We start from the raw sequence: 24,700 nt of genomic DNA, 5'->3' as shown, positions 1-24,700 counted from the left end.
TTTTAATATGTGCTCATTGTTTAAATGTAGCAGTATTCAGCATTGCACTGGAGTTCTGTATCCAGCCATTTTTAAGTCAAAAGGTCTGTTATGCACCTAAGCATGGGTAGATTTTATTACCTCTTAAAAAAAATAAAAAAATTAAAAAAAAAGTCCTGGTCGCTGGCAATGGGTACACCTCAAAACTTTGAAGTTCCTGTTTGGTTAAGATATAAATCTAAAAGTCTGAGTTTGACCAAGAAATCTGAACCTAACAATCTGGGGTCTGCAAAATTAGTGGGTGCTCCGATTCTCTTCAAAGTCAGTGGGATTTAGATTGGGTCGATAGGTTGAAAATCTTGTGAGAACAGGTTATTTCATGCAGTTTTATTACTTTTTACTTCTTCACTCCAGACAACTTTACAAAAGGCTTTTATGATATTTCTATACTTCCACCTCCTTTCTCAATCAGAACCAGAAAGTGGCGGAGGAAGGAGGAACATAAAGAGGATTACTTTTTTAAGTTGTCCAAACTTTTTGGAAGTTCCAAATATGTCCAGATTGAATTTTTGGTGAAAGTTTGGGTCACTTGGATGAGGTGTTTTTTTTTTTTTTTTTAAATGTGAACCAGTATGGATATCCTTACTGGAAATGAATGACTTCCTAGCCTACTCTCGTTCCATTAGGATATTGGTTTGGAATTGGAGCAGGAGAGTTGGAGTCAAGTTTATGCTAGAAAAATCACTTGGTTTTAAAGGAGGAGGAAACCTCTGGAAGTTAGTGCAGCAGAAGGAGGAAACGCCTAAAACCTCTCACCTAGTCCACAAACCATCACTAACACACATATTTAACTTTAAGCATATGAAATGAGTAGTTCCAAATGAATTCATTGTGCTTAAGTTTTTTGCTAGATCACGGCCAAAGACTTTTCTGTTCATATAAAATCTGAATGAAGCCTCGTATTTGGGCAATGCCTAGTGGGTCGACTTATTGCAGGTCCACAAGCCATACCCATCTAAACTTACCCCATACTACACATGGGAAGGTGTAGAGAGACTTTATGCAGCAGAGCTTCACAGCATGCAGGAGTTGTGCGTCATTGTTCAATCTGTGCACATCAGCCCCACACTCTCCAGAACCTCGGCAGTTCTACTGCCTATTAGGCCTTCCATAGCTGTGAAGTGGTGGGAAGATTTGCCACTCACAAAATGTATATACAAAATCCCATATTATAAAAAGATTAAAAGCCAAGCTTCTCTTGATCCCTAATTACAATCTTCTATATTTTGTATGGAAACATAGCTGGAGGCAGTCAGCTGCAGCTAACAAATTATTCAATATACTCACAATTACCTTAGTCCTTCAGGACAAAATCATATAAGGAAATGAATTTTTGCTAATGTTGCCATGCTTCTATAACAATTGCATGATGTTATTAATTGGGCATTCATTACTCCTTCCCAGCATTTGGAAAGATTGATTTCTAAATATGTGTGTGTGTGTGTGTTTAGTTTTGCTAATGTAGTGCTAAAAAGATTTGCAAGGGGGTGGAATATCCCACCTGACAAGCAAACTGCCATAGAGAGACCATAATTCAAATTAATTGAGAAACCTCCGTCAACAAAACCCAATTAAGCAGTGAAATGTTCTATCTTTGGTTCTGTCAGGAGACAGTCAGATATTAGCCTCACTTTCATAGTATAAATATTGAAAGCTTTCAGTTTTGTTTTTTTACTCCAGCTCTGAGGTTGTAAAATTTTTAAACAGGGTCCTGTCTGTAAGGTGCCTGGCAAGCTACTGGTGCAATATAAATAATTATAATGACTTAAGAAATGTTTGAAACACTTGTAGCTGGCTCATTGCTAGACTTGACAGCCATCTAAAAGTTAGCTATAGCAAAAAATATATTCGCTGAAATATAACTACAACTATATTTTAAGGCCCACGTTTTAATCACCATTCTCCCACATAGAATCACAGAAATGTAGAGCTTGAGAAGTCAGCATGTCCAGCCCCCTGCGCTGTGACAGGAACAAGTAAACCTAGACTATCCCTGACAGATGTTTGTCCAATTTGTTTTTAAAAGTTTCCAATGATGGGGACTCCACAACCTCCCTTGGAAGCCTATTCCAGAGCTTAAACTCCCCTTACAGTTAGAAAGTTTTTCCTAATGGCTAACTTAGATCAGCCTTGCTGCAGATTAAGCATATAACTTCTTGTCCTATCTTAAGTGGACCTGTAGAAAAACTGATTATCATCCTCTCTATAGCAACCATTAACATATTGGAAGACTGTTATCAGGTCCCCCAAAAGTCTTCTTTTCTCAAGACAAAACATGTCCATTTTTAAACCTTTCCTCATATTTCAGGTTTTCTAAGCCCTTTTTGTTGCTCTCCTCCGGATTCTTTCCAATTTGTCCACATCTTTCCTAAATTACGGTGCCCAGAATTAGACACAATACTGTAACTGGGGCCTCACTGATGCCGAGTAGAATGGGACAATTATCTCTTTTGTCTTACATACAAACACTCCTGTTAATACACCCCAGAATTATATTAGCCTTTTTTGCAGCTGCATCACACTGATGACTCATATTCATTTTGTGTCCACTATGAACCCCAGATCCTTTTCAGCAGTACAATCACCTAGATCAGGGATCAGCAACCTTTGGCACGCAGCCCGTCAGGGAAATCCGCTCCAGGCCAATGGGGGCTGCGGGAAGCGGCGGCCAGCACATCCCTCGGCCCGTGCCGCTCCCCACAGCCCCCATTGGCCTGGAACAGCGAACTGTGGCCAGTGGGAGCTGCCATCGGTCAAACCTGCGGACGCTGCAGGTAAACAAACCGTCCCAGCCCGCCAGCAGATTTCCCTGATGGGTGATGTGCCAAAGGTTGCCAATCCCTGTTTTAGCCCTAAATAAGGTGACCTGAGTGTCTGCTGTTTTCACTTTCATACGTATATGGAAGTATAGCGAATACTGCAGATAATGAGGAAAAGTTATACAGTTAGATAAAACAAAATAAGAAGGGTTTTAGTGGCAAGCACTGTACATTACAGCCCTGAGCTTCAAAGGTATTTAGGCTCCTTATTGCCATTGAAGTGGGGAGTTAGGTGCCTAAATGCCTTTGAGGATCCTTGCCCACATTACATCTTCATATTCTCTAGTTAGAGTCAATTTCCCAGTTAACAGTGTAAACCATTTCATAGAGCAACATATTATTATTTGTATTTTAATATAGGTGATGTAACTATCAAAAAGAAAACTGGGGCTACTTCTGGCTTTCATACTTATATCAGCTAAAGACTTACTACAGGAGTAGACCCATGGCAACCAATGAGGCTGCTCACACAGAAATGCACGAATAAGCATAGAACAGAATAAAAGAAAATATTTTAATAGAAGAAAATGGTGCCTTACGTCACCTGCCTTGTATTGTTTTTAGTATCCACCCCAACTAGCCTCCAGAGGATCATGAAAATCAGTGGAGGTTTTGCTGAACTGAGGAGTGCAGGATTGGCCCCAATATTTGTTAAGCACTTTGAAGATGAAAAGTGTCATAAATGCAATGTATTATTTAAATGAGTTATTTCATTTGCAAAATGTGTTCAGTAACTCCGAAAATAGGCATGTCTTCAAATGGAGGCTCTGTCAGATGCTTAGCTCCTGTATGACAGCTCCAATAGTGCTACAGTAATGATGAAAATGATCAAAGGCTTGCTCACTTACTTTTTCCCTTCTCCATATTACCATGCATCCAGACATGCAAACATGTTAGACCACTGTGAAGACAAACAGAAAAGGACAAATCAAACACCCACTTATGTAAAAAAGAGAAGCTTTTATAGGTCATATCAGAACTACATTACCAAAGTAACTAATTTCAAAGAGACCCTGAGAGTTAATGTTTTCAATTGTTTGTTGGTTTGCACAGCACACTACCTTGGCTCTGATCCTGCCCTTCTGAGCGTGCGGACGGACTGCTTCACCAGTGCAGAAACCCATTCAAGTTCATCTGCACGCTCTCAGATGCGGAACTGGGGTCTGGTGCTGATCTTGTCATCTAAAATCTGCGGGGTTTGGTTCTCTTCTGCCCAGCTCTCTGTGTAATCATTGACTTGTGTGAAAAAGGAGTCTGAAGTTGGTGTGAATGCTGCCAATTCAGAACAGTAGAATTTCCTGCACACTTTGCATTGTGGTAGAGGAATACACAAGGGGCAGGGAAATGGAGAAGGAGGCTTCCTGTATTTAACTGCTGAGTAGCTATTTTCTTAACTGCACAGTTATGTAGCTATAATAAAATCAAGGGCCAAATTTGTCCTGGAAGGAACTCCCCAGACTCCAGTGGAATTACATCAGGATCAAATTAGGCCCACTGAAAACACAGGGTGGGAGTAAATTAGAGCCCACTCCTACAAAAACAGCCTTCAGTATACTGGATCTGAAATGAATGTAGATGTCTACTTCCAATTACAAATAGATAAAAATGGAATCTACCTGAACTACTTTGATGGGATATTCTCAGTTTAGGAATCCCATTTTAAAAAATATTTAGTTATGGTTACACCTTACAGAAATGATCTTGAGTCTACTGGTCTGATTCCTTGGGTGAAATTATGGTCCCATTTAAATCAATGGGATTTTTCCTTTATCTTCATATGTTCATTGCTCCCATAGAAGGAGATTAGTGGTATAAAGATCAGAAGGAGTTTCAGATGCATGGCGAGTACATGATCAGACCTTAGGTAGCTAAAACTGAGAAGTGTAGCTATCTCATTTAATTTGTCTCTATTTATATTGTTTATGTTTGCACATCCCTCATCTTGCAGTCTGAAATTAGATGGGTCTGATTATAGACTATTGCACTTTCTGGTTCTTAAGAGCTGGCACTATGTTTGGGTTGCAAACACTACTAAGGGAATGCTTAAATAAAAACATGTTTTTAACTGGAAATTTAAAAATACCCAAAAAGCCTGGAACGTTTCTATAAGTTTTGCAAAACTTAAAATAAACCCTAAATTTGGGGCATCAACTACAAGACCTGACAATATTCTCTACTCCTGAAATGGCCTTTTTTGGTTTGAGAATCTACTTGATGAAGTCTGTACTCTACATTCACATTAATTCTCTTTCTAAGTGTATGCTATAGTTCTTGCTAGTTGCTTGAATTATATGATAGGATTTTAAATCTCATGGCTAAAATTATATTATTACCCTTACACGGGAGCAAAATACAATATGAAAATGATAAAACAAATACATCTTAAATTCTTTCCAAGAAAAACCAAGGATTTGGGGAGGTAACATATGAAAGAAAAAGTTGAAAGATAGCGTAAGAACTAAGAGCTTACTGCTGACGTATAAGCTTCATAGGCAGAATGTTTTTCATATGCCTGGTTATATTGAATACATTAGCTTTCATGGGATTTCTCACAGGATATTGGGGTGAGATTAATATAAAGAAAACAGAACACTAAAAAACCCAACATGGACTTTCTAAAGTGTCTGGGAGGATGATGTTTTGTGAATACTGCACTGTACGTCGTGGGCTCAGATTGATCTCTTTTGAATAATGAACAGAGTTTCAAATATATAGTCTCTCTCCCTGGACCATACTCCAGTCACTTTGCACTGCTCCTCTGATGCAAAACAGCCCTAAACTTGGCAGCTCAAGCTGCTATGGGATACTACTGCAGCAATTTCTACACAGGTAGCTACCAGCTTAGAAGGTGTGGATGCAGGAAAGGGGAATAGCTAGGGCTGCCCTGTGGGTTGGTAGTCATCCCCAGCTGCTGTCACAGCTCCTTCAGGATGTTCTAGCCTGTCTCAGAGAAACTAGCCCAGCATAGAACAGCTACAGGATTAATGGAACTCAGGGGCCACCTTTGTATGCTTCCTTCTCAGCTGTGCTATGAGCCCTTTGACCTGAGATGATGATCTAGCACAGGAGTCAGCAACCTTTGGCACACGTTCACCAGGGTAAGCCCCCCTGGTGAGCTGGGCCGGTTTGTCTACCTGCCGCGTCCGCAGGTTCGGCCAATCGCGGCTCCCACTGGCCGCGGTTCACCATCCCAGGCCGATGGGGGCGGTGGGAAGCCGCAGCCAGCACATCCCTCGGCCTGTGCCGCTTCCCGCAGCCCCCATTGGCCTGGAGCGGCGAACCGTGGCCAGCGGGAGCCGCGATCGGCCAAACCTGTGGATGCAGCAGATAAACAAACCGGCCTGGCCCACCAGGGTGCTTACCCTGGCAAGCCACGTGCCAAAGGTTGCCGACCCCTGATCTAGCACTTGGGATCTGACTTTCTGGTGCTCTGCCTGAAATATGTAAGCTAGTGATCCCAGAAGAACTGCACTAGACATTTTGCACAAGTGACCAGAATTAAAGTATTGTTTTTAATTGGGTCTATGAAAAAAATATGGTGACTAATGCTTAAGAATCTAATTTTATGCTTGGTGGTGCAAACATATCTCCCAGTGAAGTTGGGGCAGCTACATACATATGTGCAGGCCTGGAAAAGGGTTCCACTCCAGGGAATTAGCTCTTGCCCCATCTGCTACCCTCTTCCACCAGTTGCTCACGCTATGCCTCCCCCGTGATTCAAGGTGCTCCCTTTTGTTGACTCAGCCCCTTGGGCATGTCACTATATAGTCCTCTGCTCCCCCCCAACTTCTGAGGTAACAAAGTCACTCTGGACAAGCTGTCCAAATGTTGTCTCAGGTAGTCTTCTGTTCTAATTCTAGGTCCAGTTCCACTTTCCCAGAGACTGGTAAGGGAACCCAGGCCTGCCTACTACTCCAGGTTCCAACTCAGAAACCCTGTGATGAGCAATGTAGGTCTGCTCAGTTTCCAGACCCATTGCAGTTTCCTGGGGCTTCTTCCTACCCCACCTCTCTACCTCCTTAGAGTCTTCTGCTCCCCATAGCCACTTCACCCTTCTTGGCAGACTTCCCAGTTCAGGGCAAGAGTCCAGGGCTTACTCTCCTCCTTATCCCTGGCCAACTCCCTTTCCCTCTGGGGAACAACTGCAGAATTCCTCCCTACAGCCCCTTCCTGCTCTCACCTCTTGGCTTTATAATGCTAGCTCAGCTCCTCCCCCAGCTGGGCTTCATCTGCTATTAGGCCCTATCAATGCCTGGTTCCCTTCCAGGTGCAGCATCTAAGATTAATGGCCCCTTCTGTCCCACATTAACCCAGTCAGGGCTTGTGGGGGGTGGATACCCTATCACAAGTCCCTTATGAAGAAACTGTATCAAAATATAAAATAGCATAACTCCAGGAGACATGTTGGCTGGTAGTGGGGGGAGGGATAACTCAGTGGTTTGAGCATTGGCCTGCTAAACCCAGGATTGTGAGTTCAATCCTTGAGGGGGCCACTTGGGGATCTAGGGCAAAATCAGTACTTGGTCCTACTAGTGAAGGCAGGGGGCTGGACTTAATGACCTTTCAAGGTCCCTTCCAGTTCTAGGAGATGGGGATATCTCCATTAATTATAAAGTATTATTATTAGTGTAGTTTAGTGCAGTGGCCCCTCAAGCCTTGTTCGCTGGTCTCAGTTTGAGTGAGGATAAAAAAGTAAGGTTAGTCTAAGTTCTCAGGACAGTTTACAGTACAACTGACAAATTCTGGTTAGAAGATGTTTGTGACCATGACTAAAATAAAAGCATTTTAAATCAGTCAAGTAACACAATTTGCAGCTTGCATAGTATGTAAACTATCCCAGGCTCTTGCCATTATTGTGAGTCTTTCCCCTTCTGAGTAATTTTCATGTTGTGAAGGGTTTGACTTGTCTTCAATGCCATATATTATTTCCTCTGAGTGCTTCAACTCTTTATCTTGAGTCTCCGTCAGCTTATTTACTGAATTTTCAGTCATTTGCTTGGATTTAAACAGAGAATTCTTAAGACTGAGTGAGCAAGCTGAAAATTCAGTACAAGTTGAAAAACTCTTCTGATAAGGAGTGACAGTTCCAAAAGAATCAAGAATCTCAAAGCACTAGAAACCAGACACCATCCTTAACATATACATTTATATAGCCCTTGACAACACCACTTACCTACTTGCAGTTTTTAAATCATAGATAGCTGTGGCAAAGCAGTTCTTATACACACCACAAAAGCTCTGCCTCAAGAGGGCATGCAGCCTCTCTCCTGTGGAACTTAGGAGCTCTGCAGAAAGAAGAGAGGGGAACCTTAATTTGAGCTCCTCCAGGAGGAAGTGGAGGAGATGGGGAAGGAACCAACCTGGCTTTCTCCCTTAGAATCATGCATGCATTGGTGGTGACTAGCTTAAGTTTTCTGACAAGTGACTTGGTGGGTTGATTTATATAGAGCACAGTCACTTGACAAAGGTGATGGAGCCCAGGGTTAAATATGAGATCTTACAAAATATCTTACAATCCTGTCAGAGATCAAGATTCATGAATTCAAATGTAATTGTATAACAGAAGGTGAAACTTTAAAAGATACCATAGATGGAAGCTTATGGAAGAAGTGATTCCAACATGGTGGCCCTGAGAGCTTATAGTAAGGCTGACTTTTAGGAACAGTTGGTTTATTTTAAAAGAGTCTCATTTGTACATTGATATGGTGATTTCACTTTAAAAGTTCATGGAAACCACTGGCATCTATTGCCCAAGTGAAAATATTTTTTATCAAACTTCAGTAATTGTCCAATTCTAGTTTGATGAAGCATTAGTGGGGTAACAGAATCAAATGCTAATCCCCACTTTTCCTCATTCCACCAAGATAATTGCCCTGGTAATTAATTATTTAGTTTAAAATATCCCTTAAGTTAACCATAAGGGATATTTATGATTTCTAAAAGACAGTTTATAGGCACTAATACAGAAGAGCTCTGTTATAATATCATCTGTACTGTACTGCTTAGTGAATTCTGTTTTTAGAGAACTATGATGATACTCCTAATGATGACACTAGTCCAGTGGATCCTTTTTTCATACCATTTCTGTTCCTTGAAGAAACTTAATTTAATTGGGCATTTAGGATTCCATGCAATGAACACTTTAGATTTTTCTGTGATTGTTTTTAATGTTACTTAAAGATTGCTAAAGTAACAGGAAGACACTGATGCAATCTCTACTGTGGTAATTTGCCTATCTTCAAAGAAATATATTTGTAAGAGTAACTGTCACTTCTACATTTTTCTAGGTGTCTTTCTCAGACCAACAACAAAGAGATGAGCATGGCAGCTTTTTATTCTTTGTGTTTGTGTTTTGTTAAGAAGAGGCTAATTATGTAACACCTGACTTGAAACTAAAGTAGATAATATATTAGAAAGCAAATCTCAGCCTTGTCTTAACATTTAATCTATTTTCAAATCAAATTGAAATAAAATGTTTTGCATATTTTAAAAGAAAAACTCATACACCATGCCTCCCATGAGATCATAGTCTTTTGTGCCTTTATTAAAACAGACAAAAAAACAAGTTATTCTGTTTGAATTAGTATTGGTCAGGAAACACTAATAGACTGTTTTGCCTCTTCTCTTAGTATACAGTATTGTACCCACCGGGGTCAAAACCTTGTGAGCAAGCATTAAAATGTTTTTCATGCTATACTATGTATTCAACATGCCATATTCCTGGAGTCAAGCAGTTCTCAATGCTCAGAACTGACAAAGTTCCTGCGGGAGTTCATATTTGTATCAGAACCCTTGTCAGATTTAATCAGATCTTGTATCAGTTGGTCATCTATATTTTGGTCATGTAGCCTATATAAAGTACATTTGTAAGCCATCTAAAAGGCATCTCTGTTGTAGGATATTATATCTCAGGTCTTGATTCACAAAGCAGGTCTTTGGTTGACCCATGTATTTCCTAAAAGAGAGCCACTGTTTCTCAAGAGAGCACATCCTAGGGTGATCCTAATGTAATGTTTCAGACGTGGGGACCCGCATGAAAGACCCCCTAAGCTTATTTTTACCAGCTTAGGTTAAAAACTCCCCAAGGCACAATTTCCCTCTTATACCTTGGATTAAGTAATGCTGCCACCACCAAGTGATTTAAACAAACATTTAGGGAGGGCCACTCGGAGCCCTACCTTCCCCAAATATCCCCCCAAGCCTCTACACCCCTTTTCCTGGGCAGGCTTGAGAATAATCCCCCAAACCCCTACACCCCCTTTCCTGGGGATGCTTCAGAATAATATCCTCACCAATTGGTACAGGTGAACACAGACCCAAACCCTTGGATCTTAAAACAATGAAGAATCAATCAGGTTCTTAAAAGAAGAATTTTAATTAAAGAAAAGGTAAAAGAATTACTTCTGTAAAATCAGGATGGTAAGTACTTTACAGAATAACAAAAGACTCAAGAACACAGAGGATCTCCTCTCTAGGCAAAACCTTAAAGTTACAAAACCAGGCATAAACCTCCCTCTTACACAAAGGAAAACACAAGTCAAAATAAAAGTAAACTAATGCATTTCCTTGCTAAATACTTACTAACTTTATAGGAGCTGGATTGCTTGCTCCCTTGATCTGTGTCCGGCAAAAGCCCCCAGAACAGACAGACAAAGCCTGTTCCCCCCATCCCCCCTTTGAAAGTATCTTGTCCCCTCATTGATCCTTTTGGTCAGGTGTCAGCTAGGTTACCTGAGCTTCTTCACTCTTTACAGGTAAAAGAGGAATTAACCCCTTACAGGGTAAAGAGGGATTTTATGCTACTCTTAGCTGTATGCTTATGACTCACTGTTACCGTACAGACGTAGCATTGGTCAGTAGGTGACAAGTGCTATTATATTCTCTGCTGTGGAGCCTACATAAGCATTAATAGTGACTTTTAGAGCAAACTTTTAGCTGCTAAACAAAGAGGATGCTTGAGCTTCTGCAGCTTTGCCTTGAAATCAATAATTATATTAAGATCCAGTCACACGTGGTCATAGATTTTCTTTCAACTGTGTATCCTCATGATGCCAACATTGGGCTCAGTCCTGAAATCAATGGGTGTTTTTCATGAATAAGGACTTCAGGTTTGGGCTTTAGGATTTATCTGGCAAATAAATGCTTAAAAAGCTCTCACAAAAAGTAATTTGCTGGCGTTCACCAAGGCTGAGTCAATCATTGGCATATTCAGCAACATCTTATGTTGGCGAACTACAATCTCAAATACCAGTTAGGGGACTGGTAACTCAGTCCAAATGTTTGGAATGATTATAGCTGACACAGACTGTGCTAAAAATGAGGTAAAGGAAATTCAGCCAAAATAGATATTTAGAAAATGGTTTAAATATAAGTTTAGGTCAAAACTCCAGCAAATACTATTAAGTGAGGGACACATGCATGAACAAATGCCTATTAGTTAGAGGTAGAGCAACTGATCATCTAATAAAACACTTACAAACTAAGAAAAAATATCCATATTTTGGACATTTCAGATGATAAATACAACTCGTGTTCTATTGCCCTTCATGAATGTTTTTGTATTTGCTGTACTAAAAACAAATATCAAGATAGACCAGATTTGTACAGTATAAAATGAGCATTAGAATCCATTTAGCATGGACAGGTTTTGTTAATATTAAGTATGTCTACTCTCATGGTGTATTTTCCTCCACTAATGTACCAGAATAATGCATGTAGGCCCTCCCATTCAGGAAAGGCCAGCCAGCAAATTAGCAAGGTACTTAATTAAGTATGTGCCTAATTTTAAGTACATTAATGAACCCATTGAATGATACTGAGGTATCTTGCTGCATCAGGGCCATAATAAAGAGGTAGATCAATAACACAATATTTGCACTGTGATACTATCAGCTTGCAATAAAGAGGAATTTTTTAAAGTATTTTTTGTGTCCTGTGTTTTCTATGGGTCTAATTCTGCCACCCATACTCAATCTGAGTAGTAACTTGTTCCACCAGTAGTCTCAGTGAAACCAATGGGACTAGTCACAAATTAAGGTACTGCTCAATGTTAACTAAGGTGGCAGAATCACACCCTAAATAATTGCAATCTTTGTTACTGGTGAGACTGGAATCATAACACACTGTTCCCCAAAGCAGTATTGTCAGTGGTACTTATCTCAGTTAGTAGGATATACTTATCTGAAATGGTGTATAATGTTCACAGACAGGGCATCTGTAAAGCCAACACAGGTCTCTCACCGCTCTATCAGTTGATGAAAATACATTATAATGGTGTGTTTTGTTTGAGAGTTAGACTCCATTCTGAGGAATCAGTGTGCAGGAAGTTCAGTGTGCAGGAGTGTGTCAGCTCTGAAAGTCTGCTGACATGAGTGATGGTTTTCAGGGAGTTTTTTTTTTTTTTCCTTCTTCACAGCTGCGCTATAAACCCTTTAGAAGGCTTCAGGAACTGAGTTTTGATTGTTATTTTGATAATCCAGCTGCTAACATCAGAATATTGTTAATGAAGAAAGTCAAAATATTTGAGCACTTATTCACTTTCTTTTGAAATATTACACAGAATCTCTAGTGTTGTGGAGTGAGCAATGGTGGAGGGGGAAGGAGGAAGAAAAGATTCATATCTTGAAAATGATGAAGAATTGACAGCAGTAGAGAATGAAACTGATTAGACACTCTAGGGCTTTTCCATTCTACTCTGCTGATGCATTTCATACAGTGTGACTCAGAAGATTCAGTCTACATGCTAAATCTGTTTTGACAGAAGGCAGATTATTTAGAACTTGTGTGTGTGTGTGAAAGAGAGAGACAGTGAGATATGATGGGTATATATGCATATATAATTTAACCATTTGCCACTTATAATTTTGCCAATCTGATTTGTTGAATATTGGTCACATGGCACAAAGTTAGTTTTGTGCCACTATCCTGCCAGTCATACCATACCATACCATATGCTGTTGAGCAATGGACAACATCACTGACATTTAATGTGGACACCTTCCAAAGGACAGCCAATATGAAGAGCAGCTCTATGACCATCCAACATGGTGACCTCCTCTGCCTGATGACTTGCAAAAGTCACCTGGTTCATTTGCACCCACTGTGGATAGGAATTAGTAAGCTTCCAGGTGTTTTGCTTTGGGTAGATAATCCAGCCAGCATCCCTGATGTCTCTTAGATGCACATATTGCAAGGTCAGAGGGAACCATTATGAGCACCTCCTGCACAACACAGGTCATAGAATTGCCTCAGAGGAGTCAGCCAGTTGGCCAGACCCTCCCCAAGGACAAGATGAGTGCCCACCCAGGTCTACAGCTTGGAAGAGGAGCTGCCTGTAAGCTCTCTGTCTCTCATTTAGCGGGGCTGGTTTTATATCCTGAATATAGCTTGTTGAATTATTCCTTGTCAATAATATGAGTCGAGAAGTTAGCTCCTTTTTGCTGTTCACAAATTGTTCACAAACAGGCTCCCCCCCCCTTGCTATTTGTAATGATTTGACAAGCAAACAAATTTCAGCCTCTGGTTTGTCAATTAATAATTTCTTTAATCACTATCATTAACTACTTGTGACATGTGATTAGTCACCAAAGTTGCATAGTATTTTTTCCACTTCCTGACCTCTGACTGAACCTTTTTTAACAGGAATATAATGAATACCAAATGGTGAATAACTAAACAGCTTTATCATCTGCCTAACAGATAACAAATATTTCTATGGTATAAATATATTATTTGCAAGGAGCAATAATTATTATGATGATCACTTTTCAATAGAAAGAATGTAATTACCTAAATTGGAACCTGTAGACTAACATTTTTAATAAAGTCAATCTGACAAATGCACTGATTCTGTTCCATATGGCTGTATAGCACATATTTCCATTTGTGCCTGTATATCTTGGTATATTCTGTGTGTCTGTGGTGTACATAATATATATTACTCACATGTGTGTATACACACACACACCACAAAATTACAAAACTCGCAACCCAAAGAAACAAAAAACCAGCGTTCACGGCAATGGTATAATAGCAAAAATGTCCAAAAGGCTATATTTAATTGCTGTGATTAACTCATAAAATGCACACAAACTACATATTATAAACACTGTATTTTTATCTCATGAGTTTTTGGTTTAATGTACAAATCACTAAGTTTTGCATGCCTGGTTTCACTAGAGTCTCCTGATAGTTAACACGTTCTTATAACATAGAGTATAGTTTATATATCCTTTCCTTAGTTAAAGGTCCACTTCATTTAAAAAAAAAAAAAAAAAGAGTCAGGCTTCTGTACTGTGAAAGCCATAAAAATGGATTTTCTACAGCTTCCTCAGCCTTACCTTGGTTTCCATGAAACATAAGTTTTATTGAATTGAACCCTTAGAGAGTATGTCAGATTTTGGAGAGCCAACAGTTTTGCACTAGAGACCTATACTCAATGTGAAATCTTGAGGATTCTCTCTTCCCCTGACACTTTGACATACAAACCCTTTTCTTGCATTGGCATTTCAGAAGAGAATCAGGTAAGAGATCAGGGAGTGGAATGAAGAGGGGGAAAGCCAGAATGTGTCGGTATGTTTAGAATCTGAGTGAATGTACATTTGCCCTTGCAGCCATTGTGAAGTATGGTAATGGGTAAGGCCCTACTTGCGATAGTGTGGAAATTGCAAATTCCTCAATATTAGGCTTCCATTGAAATTTTGACCGCAGGAAACCCTCCTTCCCCCATGTGCAGGGTTAACAGTGGGAGCCCCAGGTGCCCAGGAGCTGAGAGTGGGAGCCCCCGCTGTCAGCCCTGGGCGGCCGCTATCAGCCCCGGGCCCATGTTCCCGCTATCAGCCCTGGGCCCCCACTCTCAGCCCCGGGAGACTGACAGCAGAAAATCTCCGAAGACTAATAACGGACTTTGTTACCACAAATAATAAGGTCCATTATTACTTTTCTGCAATTTTCCATGGCTTGTCCACAACTTAGTTGCAGTTTTTTGACAATCACCCCACAATTCAAGTAGGGCCTTAGTCATGGGCTAGCTCGCTAGTAAATCAGAAATCATGTGTATGTATTGGAGCCTGTCCAAAAACAGCAGTGTCATTTTGTTTAAATAAAGAAAAGAAGAGGAATGGTGGAGGAGAGAAAATGAAAATATGCCAGAGAAGAATGAAGAGATTCTGAAAGAAGTGTTTTTCACAGAACTGAACTTTTTCACTGGCTCTTATATTCTGACAGCTACATATATGTGTAGAGTTCCAGATACCAGCTGTCATTCATAATGCTAAATTATTTACCCCAAGTTGAGTTCAGAGGAATGCATATATCTATCTATCTAAGTATAGTTGAACAGTAGTCCCACTTGTTAAGTGGGTGCTTAAAGGTGGGCTGTACAAACATGTCAATTGGAGCGATGCATCTACCGTAATTCCTGTAGGTGCTCTTGAAAATCCCACCTTAATTGCTTTGCTGGTTTGGGTTCCTAGTGTTTTGCCCAGCATCATACAGAGAAACAGTGGTAGTTATAGGACAGCTTGTAAAAAGAGCCATCATTTTCTTTTGACTTTGTTTTGCTTTGGAGCAACAATATCTACTTGGGAAGAAATAGCAGTGTCCTTTTTTTGGCAGTGACTGAGCCAGCATATGCCGAGAAAGAGCTTTCTGTCTTATCTGATGAACAAGAACTCCCATGCCCTTTGTCAGTGACGTGATAATTTGATGAAGGCACTGTAAGGGCTCACCCTCCCCAAGATTCCAGTTAAGCTCCTCTTTTATCTTACAATTGGGGTTGCTTAGTTGTTTTAACGTGTCTATTGAGTGTGAGTGTATGTATGTGTGTGTGTGTGTGTAGGCATGTTTGTGCACGTGTGTGTGTTGGATGCTTGAGTCATTCATATTCTGTATGTATTCGCTCTGTTGTAAGTAAATTAACAAAGTATCGACTTGGAAAACAGAGAGAATATAGAAATGGAAGTATTTTAATAGAAAAAGGCAATATGTTTTTTTCCAGGAAAATATGGAGCCCCCCCCCTTTACTTTCTCACAGACAGCTGAAGACCAATTCACCATAGCAAGTAATACTGGGCAGTTTGAATAGATGTTAAATTAGAAGATGAAAAAAACAGGGTAATGTAAAGGTGGAAGCAATGCCCACTGGGAGGGAGGGGGGCAGAGAGAAAGAGTGAGAGAGAATGAAAAAGAAAATCCTCCCCAAAATGATGGTCATGAATAATTTATCTTTGTGCTATGAATGAACAAAATTGGTGCTTCATTTACTGTACATGAAAATGTATGAGCCTGGTGCATTTTCTACAGCAATCTAATACTTGTATAACACAATTACAGCCCCACACATACAGTATTCATCCCATATCTCACAAAAATTCTGTGGAAAAATTTTAGCAATAACATTTATTTTAAATAGTTTTATTGCGTACAATAAAAGGTAAGGGGAACATCTACTGTGACTATAAATCTTTGGCTTAGCCACTGAAGTGCTAAAAAAAAGACTAATAGCTGCCTATAAATAAATAGTTGCAACATGCATACCCAGCATGTAAATCAACATACATGTGAAACCACCAATGATAGTGTAACTTATGTAACAGCAGAAACTTATGGGAAAAATCTGTGAACTCCAAGGATTTGGGGCATTTCAGCAGATAGGACAGGATTCCTAACAATCTGAAAGCCAGACAGAATGTGAACTTCTTGGAGGCATGTTGACAGGGATGTGGAACTGTACTGGCTGAGGGCAAGTTATAACAAACTTATGTGTTGCATAAATACCACACATACTTCAGCTCCAAAAACACAGATTCTTTTTTGAGTAGTGTCTGTCGGGGTGCTTCACTTCAGGTGCACATGAACCCCTGCACCGTTGATCAGAGATTTTTGGAAGCAGTATCCATTTGGCCTGCACATGTGCCCCAAACATCCTAGTCAATAGGAACACAACATAGAAAGTCCGTAATTAGCACTGAGAAAAGAAAGTTATAACATGATCCATTTTGGCTAGCCCATAGCCCCAGCCAAACGGTGTGTCCCCCTTGGCATCTGCTCTGTCCCCTTTGTCTTTTGTTGTCCAGCTGGTCAAACACAGCTGGCTTTCGGGGGGGGGGAGAGGGAGGAGGGCTCGCCATGCTTCATAAGTCCTAGGTAGTAACTCTCCAATCACAGAGGGCCAGGACCCAGACAGCTAGGCATCAGTCACACGTGTGTGTGGTAGCCTGCCTGAGAGTAAACAGCCCTTTTCCACCCCTGAGGTGACAATTAAGCATATGGGGGAAACTGAGGTACTCAAACTATTCATACAAAATATTTATAGAAAATTCCCACTCCATCACATACCTAACTTCAAAAGTGGAAAATATTCAGTCATTGGTATGACCAGCAGCATCTTTCACCTGCCTATTCTCCCCTCTCAGCTATCCTGGACTACCTCCTGGAATTCGGATTATCTACAGACTTTATCAGAGTTCACTTGGCTGCTATAAAAGCTTTTCATTCCCTGGGTGCGGGATTCTCAGTGTTCACTCATCCGACAACAGTGAGATTTATCAAGGGATTAGGGGACATTTTCCTTACGGGCAAGAACCCATTCCAGTTTGGGATCTTAATTTAGTACTCAAGTGTCTTATGAGACCTTCCTTTGAACGAGTGGAGACCTGTACCCTCCTTACAATGTCCATGGAAGATGGCCTTCTTGGTGGTTTTCATCTTGGCCCAAGGAGTCGAGGAAATAGGGGTACTAATGGCTGACACCCCACACACCTTATGGTATTTTTCAAAGATAATATTTCACTATGTCTGCACCCCAAATTCCCACCAAAAGTCTCTGAGTTTTACATAAACCAGGACATCCATCTCCCAGGTTTTTCCTTAAACCACACAAGACACAGGAGGATGCTGTGCTGCAAACTGTGAATGTCAGGAGGTTATTAGCCTTCTACCTGAATAGGACCAAGCCATTTAGGAGGTCTCCCAAACTGTTCATGTCAATTCTGACAGATATAAAGGGTCTACAATGACCACCCAGAGGCTCTCTAGGTGGAGTTCTAGTTGTACCATTTCCTGTTATGAATCTGAAGATATACAACCTCCTCCTAGGACATTGGCCCATTCCACCAGATTTCTCTCCACCTCTATGACTCTTCTTTCTATTGCTGAGATCTGCAAGGCTGAAACTTGGACTTCAGTACACATATTTTCCAAGCACTATTCAGTTGTCCATTCTTCCAGATCAGATGTTGCCCTTGTGAATGCAGTCTTGTCTACAGTCTTGGACACAACTCCAAAACCTTCCTGCTCCAGCTGGGGATACTGCTTGGTAGTCACCTGAAGTGGAGCACCCATAGCGACATTACTCGAACAAGAAGGAGAGGTTACTCACCTTGTGTATTAACTGGAGTTCTTTTGAGATGTGCATCCCTATAGGTGCTCCACTATTCAACCTCCTTCTCCTCTGCTTTGGAATTTCTCTGGGGGACTTGCAGTGGAGAAGTAACTGAAGGAGGTTCTCCTGGGAAGCCTTAGATAGCCCCAGTGAAGGGCACAAGGATGTATGGGATTTATGCATATGGGCACTGCTACTGAAGTGGAGCACCCATACGGATGCACATCTTGAGAAACTCCAGTTACTGCAGATTATGAGTAACCTCTCCGTTTAACACTTGAGCTATAGGGGATCTCATTTAACTAGTATTAATGTTAGGCTTCTTAGGCTCTCCCTCTCGCGGGCAACATCACTCCCTCTCTCATACAAGGAGCCAATACCTTACAAAGAGCTATTGGATGTTCTACTTGCACAGGACAAGTGCAGGCAGAATGCCTCAGGGAGCACTGGGAGGCAAGTTTGGGTGTATGTGTGTATGGGGCAGCGAGAAGAGTGGTTGCGTTACTGTATGGCACTCCTACTTTGGAAAGGAGAAACATACTCTTCCTCCAATGCCTGATCACAGGCACACACAGGGATGGGACCCTAGTCATAACCCTACCACTGCCTGCACTGTCTTTGGGCCATAGACCACCACAAGGAACGCTAACTACCTCATCTGCCCAAGTGCTCAGGGAGTTCTAGTGTTAGCAGTCTATGTAGGTTGCATACAGGTGCAAGCGAAAGGAGAAAGGCTTCCTGTGCCCTCTTCCTCCATTAGCTTTCTCATTCAGAATCAGCCAAAGGGCCAGATTTGTAAAGATTTACGAGCCAAAAAAATGCACATAGAAGCCCAGTGGGATTTTCAAAAACACCTATATGCCTAAGTCCTACTGAAATCAGGAAAAAATGAAGTTGCTAATAGGGATTTGGGAAGTGGTTCAGATCGAAGAGCCCCACTCCTCCATGAACCTATAATCGTTCTGAGCATTGCAGTGTTAGGCTAGTGTTTTCCCATGTTGAGTACATGGCTAGCAGCAGAAGTGCAAAATTCTGCAAGAGAGACTTTTGACATGTAATTTCATGTCCAGTTTGTAGATACAAGAAGTGCAGTCAGAATAAGCATCAAATAAAGTTCCGGACTTTGGGATAACACTAATGGATCAGGAGTCCAATCCAACACCCTTTTAAATCAATTAAAGGTCTTCCATTAACTTCAATGGGCATTGGATCCTACCTGAAATTCTGAGAGATGTGGAACACCTGCAATATCCATTGACTTCAGTGGAAATTGCAGATGCTTACCATCTTTTAGGATTAGGTTCATTTATAACGCTTTGCACTTATCTAGAGTGTTCTATTCAAGGGTCTGTTTCAAGTTCCCTTACCTATAGCTGCAAGCCCTTTAGCCATAAGAAGACTGTAAAAAAAAAAATCTCCATTCAATGTAATGGAGTCTGAGTCTTTGAAGCATCACTCTGACCACTTAAATGCCAGTTTAAATAGCCATTTATATTAGGAGTTTAATAATAGAAAGATCCAGCAAATGTGTGCATCCAGTAGGACTAAAATCACCAATTTTGTCCCATTGAATCTTTAAGTGAGCTTCCATATTACTGCATCATACAGAATCATAGAAATGTATGACTGGAAGGGATCTCAATAGGTCATCAGTCCAGTCCCTTGCACTAAGGCAGGACTAAGTATTATCTAGACCAGCCCCACCAGGTGTTTGTTTAACCTGTTCTTAAAAACCTCTAGTGACAGAGATTCCACAACCTCCCTAGGTAATTTGTTCCAGTGCTTAACTATTCTTACAGTTAGGAAGTTTTTCCTAATGTCTAACCTAAATCTCCTTTGCTGCAATTTAAGCCCATTACTTTTTGTTCTGTCCTCAGTGGATAAGGAGAGCAATTTATCACCCTTTTCTTTATAACAGCCTTTTACATACTTGAAGATTGGTATCATGTCCCCTCTCAGTCTTCTCTTCTACAGAAGAAACAAACCCAATATTTTAAAACTTTCCTTGTAGGTCATATTTTCTTTAGACCATTAATCACTTTTACTGTTCTCCTCTGGACTTTCTCTGGTTTTCCCACATCTTTCCCAAGTGTGGTGCCCAGAACTGGACACACTCCTCCAGTTGACTTATCAGTGATGAGTCAAGTGGAAGAATTACTTCTCATACCTTGATTACAACACTTCCATTAATACATCCCAGAATGATGTTCACTTTTTTTGCAACAGTTTTACATAGTTGACTCATATGTAGCTTGTGATCCACTATAACCCCCAGGTCATTTTCTGTAGTACTCCTTCCTACGGAGTCATTTTCCATTTTTTATATGTGCAATTGATTATTCATTCCTAATTGTAGTACTTTGCATGTGTCCTTATTGAATTTCATCCTATTTATTTCAGAACATCTCTAGTTTGTCAAGATCATTTTGAATTCTAATCCTATCCTCCAAAGCATTTAAAACCCCTCCGATCTTTGTATCTGTAAACCATATCCATTATCCAAATCATTTTATCTACTCCTTTATCCAAATCATTTATGAATATATTGACTAGAACTAGATCCAGGATAGATCTCACCTTATAGTAGGTTCATCTTGGTGATACTTCCCTAGTTTGCTATTGAGATGGTCACGTGAGACAACATCAAAAGACTTACTAAAGTCAAGATATATGGTGTATCATGGCAATTTCTGCAGTTGACTTCTATTTGTAGCCTGTTAACAGACTATAATCAGCTGGGAAAGTCACCTGTGATAATTTTTTATGAAAGCTGTTATGCAAAATAAATGATATTACATAGCAAGTTTTGATTATGCAAGTAGAGGATACTTCTTGTGAGTGTTCACAAGTTTGCTAAGGTTCATAAATTTGAAGGTAAAAGTTGTTGGATTCAGATAACATGATTAGTGAACATGTGCAGGCTCATGCAGGTTGTCTATAGAACCTGGTTCTACAGAACCAAAGGCAGTTAGTCCAGGATAGTATCTAAACTGGTATCTGGTATTATGTCAGTGTTTCTCAAACTGGGGTCGCCGCTTGTGTAGGGAAAGCCTCTGGCAGGCTGGGCTAGTTTGTTTACCTGCCCCGTCCGCAGGTCTGGCCGATCGCGGCTCCCACTAGCCACAGTTCACTGCTCCAGGCCAATGGGAGCTGCTGGAAGCAGCGGCCAGTAAGTCCCTCGGCCCACGCCACTTCCAGCAGCCCCCATTGGCCTGCAGCGGCGAACCGCGGCCAGTGGGAGCCGCGATCGGCCAGATCTGTGGATGGGGCAGGTAAACAAACCGGCCCAGCCCGCCAGGGGCTTTCCCTACACAAGCGGCGACCCCAGTTTGAGAAACACTGTATTATGTGATATATGTAAATAGAGACAATTGGTGTCACACTGATAGCAAGCACCTACTAATAGAGTTTACATAGTATAGAAATATAGTATTTCAAATAAATCCCACATCTCAGTTGAATGCCATAAATACTGGGCTACAGAGATACTGTCTGTCAATCTCTCCTGTTAGAGCTGTTCCACTTTTTACATATAATTAAATGTTCCTTGAGAAAGACAAAGAGAGACTGGCTCCAAAGCCAAGTGGTTAAACCATGCACCTGGGATATAGGAGACTCAGGTTCATGTTCTTGCTCTATCTGATTCAGAGTAGCGAATTGAACTTGGGTGTTCCACACCCTCGGTGAGTGACCTAGACCCACTAGTCTACTGGCTATTCTGATTAGTTGGTTTTGATGAGAAATTCAATTCTGGATCTGAGAAACCTTCCCAATTAAATTTTCTGTGAAACCAATACGCTTAAAATTTCAGTTTCGATGAATCAACATTTTTCCAATGGAAAAAAACATTTCATTAAAATGTTCCCAACCAATTCTAATCCTGAATAATGATCACATCCTGTCCCACTTAAATGTATACACCAGTTTATCTGTTTTTTTCTTATACTGCATAATTGACATTCATAAACCAATATCAGTTTTTGAAGATAATTCACATGGCATCTTTCATTTTAGGATTGTTTGCACTTTATAAATAGTAAGTGTCAGACTCTGTGAAATACAGTGTATATTACAGATAAGTAAACTGAGACACAGGGAGGTGATTGACTGGTCAAAATTCATCTTTTGTCAGAACCAGGATTCCTTCTCCAACCAATAGACTATGATCTACCACATATTAGAAAGAATGTATTTGTTATTTTCATTATACCAACAGGTGTCAATATATGGTATTAGATCAAACTATTGAAAGCATGGTGGGGTATATATTAAATATGGAGAGAATCATTTGGGTGAGGTAATATCTTTTATTGGACAAGAGAGAGACACATTTCAAGCTTACACAGAGCTCTTCTTCAGGACTGAAGAGCTCTGTATAAACTCTAAAGCTTGTCTCTCTCACCAACAGAAGTTGGTCCAGTATAAGATATTACCTCACCCACCTTGTTCTCTAATATCCTGGGACCAACACAGCTATAACAACACTGCATACAAAATCAGTTGTAATTTCAAACTTTGAGAACAAAAGAATACATATATCATCTAGACTGCTGCCATGATAATCGTTTGTGAATACGCTCCGTGTAAGCAGTTACAAAGGGGTTAACATAAACCACAGATTAGTGACACTATTTTCAGTTGTCACGTAAAAACCTTGCCATATCTGCTGCCATTGCAAATATTCTAAAAATAATAGCTCTGTGGTTCTTGAACTACCACCTTGGAAATAATCATAGATAATTATAGAACTTAAAATTTTACTGACACTAATAAAAACTATAACTGATAAGATGAAACATGCCTACATTGAACCAAACCCTCTATCAAATTAGTCCTTTCAAGTATCAGCTATGGAATTTTCAGTGTTTACACTTTTTAATCTCAGTTTTCCTTTTTTTTTTTTTTTATTAAAAACAGGCATAGAAAGAGGAGAAATAATCAGTTAAACTATATTGCTTTTCAGCCTCTGATAGAAGAAATGTCGTTACTAAATCTTTCAGATATTTTTGAATGAATACAGAATGGAAATTTTCATTATCCAGCAAACTAGATAAAATCTTAGCCCGTAAATAATGTGTTTAAAAATAAAAATAAATTATATATTGGGAAACCAGGAAATTGTTTTGGGACTCCGTCAGTAGGTGTTTCCCCACAATGGCTGCTTGATAGTCAGCAAATGCAACTCTTGCATTTCCTGAACGGTCACATGTATGAAGCAGTTGTATAGCTAATAGGCTCGAGTTACCATTATGAATGATAGCGTGTCTTAAGAAAATACCTTCCACAAGACTAAACCAAACAAAATCAATTTGCTTTAAAATAAATTATTCGGCTGGAGTGCTTTACTGCTTCAGATGATGGACTCTTTAATGGGTTGGAGCTGGATCACATGTAAATGTTCTCCCTGACTTTATCCCCTAGTCTGTGGCTGTTGATGTTCAGGCACTCTAATGTGCTCCTTAATCCTGCAGACTGCATTGGAGTTTAATTGAGAGGAAACAGCGCCATCTACTGTGACCTGAAGGCTTTGCCCTATTTGGTAAAATTATGAAGAGCAAATAGGCCAGAGTGTATTAAATAAATCTCTTTGAAATTCCTTCTGGTGTTTAGGTTCTGTGCCTTTTTCCAAATTATTTCTAATTTTTTTAGAACCTCAGTTTATCTGTAAAGTCCAGGACACGTGTTTAATTAAAAGGTGCATCAGAGAACGGTACATCTCTGCACAAATAAGATTACAGAATAATATTAATCCAATCATGATTGAGTAATGTTTTATGTTTTTAAATCAGTCATTTGAGATGGCTTGATTGGGGTTTTCTTTACAGAAGTGGGAGAGTAGTGATATGTTATGGGTTTATTTTACTCAGGTGATATTCTCTTAAAATTTGCTTTAAGAACCAGCATCAGTGTAGGTGAGCAGTACACTATGTGCTTCTGATAATGACAGTGCTATTGTCATCCATCTATACTTCTGATTCTTCTCTTTTTCCAGACTGTCTACAAAGCCTGGCTCTGTTCCCAGTATTTTGAAGTCACACAGTTTCACTGCAGCAACAGAATTCCTTGCAAGCAATACTGTTTGGAGGTTCAGACAAGGTGTCCATTTATATTACCAGACAATGATGATGTCATCTATGGAGGACTATCAAGTTTCATCTGTACAGGTACGGTGCAGATCAGCATGTCTCACTAGTTTTCATTCAAAACTTAACTTTGAAGAGTGTGGCTAGCCATGTTGTTTCCTAATAGTTTTAGCTATGAGAGCCTGAAGGAATGCTTCATCAAACAGTTTCTGAAATATTTTAGGCGTTGAATCAATACTTTTTATGCCACATTTTCTATAGTTTACCTATGACCAGAGTAATTAACTTTACAAAAGCATATTTCCAACAGAAAACTATTCTAATAAGTTAAGTGAGAAGAGGTAACTTCTGTGTTATGTAATACTAAGACATTGCAG

The 24,700-nt window shown here is 40.1% G+C and overlaps 1 protein-coding gene across 1 annotated transcript in view; it reads left to right on the top strand.

The window, feature by feature from the left end:
• FAM155A (family with sequence similarity 155 member A) overlaps nt 1–24,700 on the top strand; it is a 784,329-nt gene that overhangs the window by 747,502 nt on the left and 12,127 nt on the right. The window contains exon 2 of the mRNA XM_024209217.1: nt 24,233–24,404. Coding sequence (XP_024064985.1) covers nt 24,233–24,404 — 172 coding nt within the window. The remainder of the gene's footprint in view (nt 1–24,232; nt 24,405–24,700) is intronic.

This window comes from Terrapene carolina, unplaced genomic scaffold (genome assembly GCF_002925995.2).
Source record: "Terrapene carolina triunguis isolate 2854851 unplaced genomic scaffold, T_m_triunguis-2.0 Scaffold21, whole genome shotgun sequence".
Classification (NCBI taxonomy): domain Eukaryota; kingdom Metazoa; phylum Chordata; order Testudines; family Emydidae; genus Terrapene; species Terrapene triunguis.
Note: the sequence above shows the minus strand (reverse complement) of the source record. Positions and strands in the feature narration are given on the sequence as shown.